Source organism: Anoplophora glabripennis, unplaced genomic scaffold (assembly GCF_000390285.2).
Source record: "Anoplophora glabripennis isolate ALB-LARVAE unplaced genomic scaffold, Agla_2.0 scaffold358, whole genome shotgun sequence".
NCBI lineage: Eukaryota > Metazoa > Arthropoda > Insecta > Coleoptera > Cerambycidae > Anoplophora > Anoplophora glabripennis.
The window spans coordinates 123,300-132,056 of record NW_019416493.1 but is presented as its reverse complement, the minus strand read 5'-3'; the positions used below and the strand labels follow the sequence as shown (position 1 = coordinate 132,056).

Here is an 8,757-nt window from a genome sequence, read left to right as displayed (position 1 = left end):
TTCGCCAGGAATCCCAATGATACAATTTTTCACAACTTTTCAACCACCCAAATCAACCCTCCACCACCCTCACGCATTTATTTTTTTTAGGTTTATTATAAGCCTTTTTACCATTTCCACTAATAAAAGTCCAGGTAACAATTTTATTTTTCCTCAAGTGTAATTTGGTTGGACTATTAGAAACGACAGCAAGCACCAGTTGATGGAATGCATGATTTATTAATTACAGACCCGACGACGGCGTGAGAATGTTATTAACTTCAAATGAGTGTCTCTGCCATTACGGCACTTTTATTAGATTTTGTGAAATATATTATTTTGGTATCTACAATCCATAACATTCAAACAATTTGAATATATACTGTGATTCTTAAGGCGCATTGTCTTCAAGTACTTATTACAAGAAAAGATTTTGTTGAATGTTTGTAAAAGGTTAGAAAACCAAGTACAGATTTGTTAATGCATTTAATTGTATAACATGGCACTCCAATTAGAAGGTAACTTCTACATATTTACAATTCCGGCAATCCGCCGAAAATTGCAAGCAATCGTATAGATTTGACATCACGATTAATCTTGAAGAATCCCTCTTCGCCCCACTCAGTGTTAAAGGAGTTAGCTCCTAGCCAGTAAGGAGTGTCGTTCTCCACACCCCAGCCTATCACTTTGACAAAATGAAGTACTACAGGATATGCGTCTGATGGTGGCTCGTAAACACCTGAAACAAACGAATAATTACAATTACATCAGTGTAATTATGACGTGCTTTGAATTAAAAACTACTACTACATTAAAATAACCTATTCTTTTTTAATATAAATTCCATAGCCTGGTTTCAATTTGAGTTGTTGTCGGGGAAGTATCATAATGGACACCATTTCTCAGTTGTCTTACGAGTTTCCCAGATTTGTTGAAGAAATCAATAAGAATGTTAAAGATATGTTAATGTTTCCAGAGTCCAGGGACATATCGTTCAGAAGAGAGTGGAGGTTCAATCCTCTGGTTGGGATTTATATTTGCTCAGTGCATGACTTGTAGGTAGACTTGTGTGGGAATGTTTACAAATACTGACTGAACTGGCTACCACTAATACAATACAATTAGACAAAGGCATTAATGGGAACGAGAAAACGGATGAACTTGCTGGTAAGGGATTCGAAACAGAGTTCATTGACCCGGAGCACTTCTGCGGTACATCTCCCTGTGTGGTCAGGGGGGCTCTGAGCAAATGGACTAGGACAGAACACAGGAAATACTGGACTTGAAGGACAGGGCAAAGCCATTGTAAGGAGTATCCTTTGAAGGAAAGAACAAATTCGTCTCAGGAGACTGACGGGACTTATAACGGAACACTATCACCTTAGGAAACACCTACATGGACTAAAGCTCGTTGAGAGTCCTTTGCATATCCTGGGTGAGTGACTAGGATTTGCACGTAGTAGAATGACGTTCCTGGGAAGACCCTATCTGGAACCTAATCTGGAGCTGAGCGAAGTGTCGGCAACGAAGCTTTTGGACTTTGTTATAAGGACAAAACTAGGTGCTTAATAGGATTGTGTAGTGGGACGCACAATAGTCCCGATAAGTCCGCGGAGCTATATGACTTGATCAGAACTAACCACTAGGAAAGGAAGAAGAACATAAAATGTGTTCGGTACTCACCACTTTTGTAGTTGAAAAAATCACGGTACAATACAATTAGCGCTTGCACCGGCCCATTGGTCATGATTTCCTGTTGTACTTGAGCATCTTCAAGACCAAGTGCGTAAACGCTGCCGTTCTTACCAAAGGTAAGCTCACTTTCATAATTAAGTGAACTAGAGTCACACTGCTTGACGCAAGTTGGTATGTCGTCTACAACTACGCAAGCTGCTTTTTCGGAATCTTCGAAGTAGTAACCATTGCAAGGTTCATAAGCATAAGCTTTGCAGCCCTGTAATCAGATTAAGGCATTTGCATTATCGTCGGTTAGATTACAGGTATATGCCAATCAATNACGCAAGTTGGTATGTCGTCTACAACTACGCAAGCTGCTTTTTCGGAATCTTCGAAGTAGTAACCATTGCAAGGTTCATAAGCATAAGCTTTGCAGCCCTGTAATCAGATTAAGGCATTTGCATTATCGTCGGTTAGATTACAGGTATATGCCAATCAATAGAGGTTTTGTTTGTGAGAAAAATACTAGTGGCAAACGGACTGTGCCATCATATAAAAGACAGTCTATAGATATATGCTTATATGTTTCCTACTCCAATTTACCATTGATTAATTTTTTATAAACATTTTTATACAAAAATGCATTTTTTTAAATTTTTTGCTTATAAAACCTAAACGGAACATTCTGAATGCTATAAAGAGACAATTTGTAGATAATCGAAATACGAATAAAACGAGAGGTCGATCGATCCGACAGGATAATTAAAAACGAAGCAAAACCCGGAAAAATCAGAAAATTCTTAAAAAATGGCGGAGTAATGAATTTAAAAAAAAACCTAAATTTTTTCGGGCTTTCTTCGTTTCTAATTATCCCATCGGGTCAATCAACCTCTCGTTTTATTCCTATTTCGATTCTCTACAAATTATCTCTTCATAGCTTTGTTAGGTCAGATTTTATATACAAAAAACTAAAAAAATTCGTTTTTTGTATACAAAATTAATTAATCGTAAATTGGAGTAGGAAACATTTAAGCATATATCTACAGACTGTCTCTTATATGATGGCACAGACCGTTTTCTGCTAGTATTTTTGTCACAAACAAAACCTGTATTGATTGGCCTAATACAAATAACTTTAATTCTGTGTAAAAAAACATTCCTCATCCTAGCGGTATTCATGACGTAGAGTAGCGAAGAATTCTTTCAGTGACAAGTTAGAGTTCTTTTACATGCGTAGATTTCTGATATTACAGAACATTGACTTTATTTGATCAAATTTAAAAAATAATTATTTGTCTGAATATATTTCCGTGACGTGTCATAGACGATAAATCTAAGAATAACTAATTTGCGAAGAAATGAGGTAAAATTGTTTTTATCATTATTATTCACCAGTCATTCTTCTTCTTCTTTCAGCTAAATATATTTCTAAACAGTTACTCAAGTAAACTACTTTCCAAAGTTCCTGCTACCTGAATCATTGCGTCATCTATACCGCTATAAAAGTAATATTATTTTACTCAGAGTTGAAGCTATTTACATACACTACACAACATCTTTTACATAACCTAGATACCTCTGTTGATTTTCGAGATATTGGGCTAAGAAGGTTTAAAAGGAATTTCTTGCCTAACTCACATCTGTGTCTCCGTATGCTCCACCGGTGGCAATGCCATTTTTTACCCAGTGATCCCAAGCATTCTCCGGGTATCCTCCATGGCAGCCGATGCTGCAACCTTCACAACAATCTAATAAGTCTTCCGCTGAGACTTTTACTTTCTTTTCGCCTTTAGAGTGGATACAGATCCTGTCAGACATAACTGAAACAGCTGAAAGAGCCTACAAACAGAACAAGTTGTTAATTCTAGATCTGATGGATGGGTAAGTGTATTAACAAATCGATAAGTAATACACTGATCAGTTGATATTTACCCAAGGGGCCCAGCAAGTCCCTTGATCGCTGATATCTCCAATGGATGGACAGTCAGGCCATTGCTCACGAGCATCGAAAGACTCTGGAATGGTGTCTTCCAGACTCACGTCGTGTACTTTGGTAGGCAGCGTCTGCATTGGTCTCATAAAGGCTTGGAGTTGGTCCATGGGCGTGCTGGCAAGAAAGGGAGTCAAATATGGAACTTCTGCATTGGGTAGAGCGTGAGAGGCAACTACCAGAGCAAAGCAGAGAATGATCTTCATGTTGACCTGGAAGGAATATTTGGTTGTAATCAAAATGATATGGTTAGAAAGGTATGAGAAAATTGTTAAACTGAAAACTTTGGTTCGCGCAAGTCGACTTGGAATTTTCTTTCGTACACTATGACGCGTCCAAAATGTCACGTAGCAAGAATAAATTATCCTATATATTAAATACTCGTATCTGATACAGCACATGGCAAGAGGGCCAAGGAAGTAAGGAAATCATAAGTTTTGAGTATGTCAATGAGTTGAAAATTTCAAAAAGTATAATTTCATCAGCAAGAACTAGTACCACCTCAGGATCAATCAGGAATGCAGATCAAAATAGTTTTTAAGAAGAACACAGCTACACAGAAAAAAAAGTTGGGTATACTTTTTATGCCACCTATATTTTTCGTAGTAATTTGGCCACCTGAACACGAATCAGGGGTCAGAATTGGCCCATCACGTCACAATTTTTTCCTAACCTCAAAAAACTTGTGAAAAATAGTGAAAATTGATGAAAATTTACTGGGAAAATTTGGAAAAAAATTTATTTCCACATCAAATAGTACATTTTTATGTAAAAGACTCTGCTGAATTCAAATCCACTGTCAGAATTGAGCTAGAACGTGTGGTTTTTTTTCTAACCTCAAAAAACCGAGCAGGAATCGCTATTTTCAAATTCTGAGCGGATTTTGACCAGATTTTGTATAAAGGGGTTTTTTGGGTCGCTGATTACGAATATGAATTCACATTGTAAAAATTCAAGATGGCTGATCCAATATGGCGGGTGTACTTTTTTGAAATCCACCGATTTCAGTAAAATTTGGCATCATAAGGATTGCTGGTTGATCTCACCTTCATTAATCACACATCTGGAGCCAGATTTTCATAAATCAAGGTAAAAGATTCCACTCCGTCTAAAAATGTGACTTCGCTTAAAAAAATGACTTAAGGACTCTACACATGTAATGATGTGTAGTGTGATGTGCTTGTTTCCATGGGACAAGACAAAAAAGTTTCTACTTTATTCTTTCATTTATTTAGTCGTGCATGGGCTTATGGTTTTCCAATCAGATTTTTTTAACTACTATGCAGTTTTCCTATGGCATTTAGATGCTTTTATTTCTTAATAATTTTAAAGTTCAAGGAAAAGGACACATTACTGCCACACAGCACATCACTGCATCTGCTTATGCCTTCAATCTAAAAATGTGACTTTGCCGAAAAAATGCCGCCTACTCGGCCTAAAATTATGACTCTGCCTACAAATTTTACCTTGATTTATGAAAATCTGGCTCCAGATGTGTGATTAATGAAGGTGAGATCAACCAGCAATCCTTATGATGCCAAATTTTACTGAAATCGGTGGATTTCAAAAAAGTACACCCGCCATATTGGATCAGCCATCTTGAATTTTTACAATGTGAATTCATATTGGTAATCAGCGACCCAATAAACCCCTTTATACAAAATCAAAAACCACACGTTCTAGCTCAATTCTGACAGTGGATTTGAATTCAGCAGTCTTTTAAATAAAAATGTACTATTTGATGTGGAAATAAATTTTTTTCAAAATTTTCCCAGTAAATTTTCATCAATTTTCACTATTTTTCACAAGTTTTTTGAGATAAGGAAAAAATTGTGACGTGATGGGCCAATTCTGACCCCAGATTCGTGTTCAGAAGGCCAAATTACTACGAAAAATATATGTCGCATAAAAAGTATACCCAAACTTTTTTTTTCTGTGTGGCTGTGGAATTAGTAAAATTGAATAAATGTCGTGTTGTTAACTTTTCAAATTTGATTATGTAATATATATTTTTAATATGTATATACAACAAGATTCTATTTAAACTAAACTTCACTATATTGTTAAATTTTCAAATACTTGAAATATTTTGTTTGAATTGGACCAATCCGTCCCTATCAAAAGTCTATCATTCCATAACTTTCTAACATAATGTGACATATCCGCATTTTCAACATTAAAAGCAGACTCCTTATTCCCTATTAATAAATAGTCTTTAAATCAATTTTCATTCAGATGAAAAATATGTTTTATTGTCGATGTAAATTCGAATATAAACACAAACAAGAATTTTTAAGAGTAAATCAAATATACCTATGGTCTGACACAAGAACAAAATCTTGACGAAGTGGAGTATGAATCAGATTATTCTATTATATTTGTGCATCCTTTTCTTTTTTTTTTTTTTTTCAAGTAAATATGTAAACTAACCAAGTGCTGTTTATTATAATAAGCTGCAGAGGATATGTCACGGAAATAGAAAAAAAACAAATTTTTTAAAAATATTTCAAGTAACAATGTGATTTTTAGTGCAAATTCTTCGATTGAAAGTGGTCTGAAAAGGACTCCTATCAATAAAACTTAGAAATGTTGAAATAAAAAGTCGGTTTGAATTTCAATAAACCATTGCTAGATCAATTTTTTAAGTACAGCATATTTCCTAACCTTTTTCTATATGTATTTGTTACTGATTTGTACTACTTACAACAGGTAAGAGTCACTTGCGTATCACTAGTTCCCCCAGTTTCTGGAAACTTACTGATTTTATTTTAGCATAGAGTACTTTTATATATAATTTTTGTTGTGACGTCAACTTTTCTAGTAGAATCTAGAGTACTTTGATAAATAAATAGAAAAACTTTCATTGTATGCATTCAAATATAAAATAGCATAAGATAATTCATAGCTCAAGTGTATTAATACTTAACAGATACAATACAGGACCTAAAAACATTATCATCTGCCCAAAAAGTATTAATTGATTCTATTACATATCCATTTAAAGGATAGAGGCTTGAGTGTTAAGTGTTCTTTTTGAAGATATCTACAGTCTGTAAAAAATTTGAAATGTGTAGGTATAACTATAGAGATATGAAGCCACTTGAGAGATTAGTAACCTATTATATTTGTTAGGTGATATAATCACACTTAAAGCAAATAAAGATCTGATAATACAGTGCATTCATAAATGTCCGAGTCCCACGTGACCACTACCGTTAGGAAACAAACTTACAAAGGAGTCAGTGATTAACACAAAATTCCCTAAAGACAGAAAATGAGTTCTGTAGAGTACATATTACAAATTCTTTACAAACATTGAACTTTAATTTACAAAATGGGATATAGTCGGTAACTAGAGAAAACTTTTATGTTAACGTACTATTCACGGTACGTCTGTAATGACAATAATAATACGTGGGTTGGTTTAATAACAAACCCTACTCATTAATGTTTGTGAAAAGGAAAAATAGTTTATTCCACTAGGTGGTATTTATCGTTGTTACATCAAAGGCTCTGCAGTTTTTTTCTTCACCAATGTCTCGGGCTCCCGCCGTGTAGAATTTTCCTAGTGGAGGTATTTTTTCCTCGAACGGGAGCGGCTCCGACATTATGACACTTTTATTGGAGTTACTGTGAAATATAATATTTTGGTATTAGCTTTAATTCCTTTAAATTTAAAGTCCCACCTTTGAAAATAGCCTGTATCTACAATCCACATGTTGTTTGTCTGGTCTTCAGGTATTTTTTATTACAAGAAAAGATTTTGTTGAATGTTTGTAAAAGGTTAGAAAAATGTTGACATATTTTTGAGTTTCTATCAGTATATTGACATATACTGATAGAAACTTTAATGCAGTCAACAAATCCAGAGGTGGAGGTGTACTTCTCGCCATTAATAAAAAATTTAATGCGTGTCGGTTTAACTTACATGACATTAATCCGGGATTTAATAGTATTCCCAATATCGATGTAGTCGCAGCGAAAACAGGCACCTTTGCATATTTACTATTTATATTCCACCTTATGCACCATGCGAGGACTACGAATGTCTGTTTGATAGTCTTGAATCTCTCAATGAACTTTTTGGGTCATGCATTCTTATCATAGGAGATTTTAATATCCCGAACTATAATTTAGACGCATCCACCCGGTGTATAAATCTTTTGCGACAGTTTGTTAATTATTATGATCTTGAACAATACAACCGAGTAACCAAACATAATGATAGACTCTTGGATCTTGTTTTTAGTACTGACCCTTGTTCCGTACGCAAGTCCTCCGAGCCGTTATTACCTATTGACCCTCATCATCCGGCTCTATGTATAGACACTTGCATGTTTTTCCTATATTAGACTCTCCATCTTTAAATTTTAAAAAGGCAAACTATCACGGTTTATATAGTGAACTCAATGCTATTGATTGGTCACTACCAACAGGCGTATCCGTTAACACTGTTCTTCAACACTTTTATGACAAAATAAATTATGCTTTTACGAAACATATTCCCACGAAAACACCTGCAATGTTTTTCGCCCTGGTTTAACACAGAAATAATAAACCTCTTAAAAATCAAAAACCGAGCTTGGAAAGTTTACAAAAAATCAAAACTGCAGGTTGATTACGATCATTTTAAAAGTCTTCGAACACAGTTTAAATGTTCTGTAAAAATTGCTTATAATAATTATATTCAGGAGGCTGAAAGTTCCATACAAAATGATATCAAAAAATTTTGGAATTTCATTAATTCAAAGCAAAACTCTACTTGTATATCATCCTGCATGAATTATGATAATTCCAAACTTGACAATCCCCAGGACATTGTGAACGCTTTTGCCCACTATTTTAGTAACTCTTTTATTGCATCTTCGAATTATGAACCCGATGTTATACATCACATTAATAATAACGCTATTCCCGCTATTACATCTTTTACTGAAGACAGCATTAGAAAATCGATAAGAAAGATGAAAGCAAATATGACAACCGGACCGGATAATGTGCCTGCGTTTATTATAAGAGACTGTGCTACCGTCTTTTGTAAACCACTTTTAAAAATATTCAACCTTATTCTTAAGCACAATACATTTCCTGACTTATGGAAGCAATCCCGA

General features: G+C 34.8%; 1 protein-coding gene across 2 annotated transcripts; it reads right to left on the bottom strand.

The window, feature by feature from the left end:
- Positions 1 to 450: 450 nt before the first annotated feature.
- Positions 451 to 6,395, bottom strand: LOC108907044 (cathepsin B-like). Of its 2 annotated transcripts, none has more exons than XM_023454733.1 (6): positions 6,351 to 6,395; positions 3,589 to 3,858; positions 3,295 to 3,495; positions 2,011 to 2,094; positions 1,663 to 1,849; positions 451 to 718 (listed from the first exon to the last, which is right to left on the bottom strand). In XM_023454733.1, the coding sequence occupies exons 2-6, from the start codon at positions 3,850 to 3,852 to the stop codon at positions 513 to 515; spliced, it is 942 nt and encodes a 313-aa protein (XP_023310501.1). In that variant the 5' UTR covers positions 3,853 to 3,858; positions 6,351 to 6,395; the 3' UTR covers positions 451 to 512. The 2 variants fall into 2 exon arrangements, with proteins under 2 accessions (XP_023310501.1, XP_023310502.1); XM_023454734.1 differs by having other exon boundaries at positions 6,311 to 6,372.
- Between the last annotated feature and the right edge of the window lie 2,362 nt (positions 6,396 to 8,757).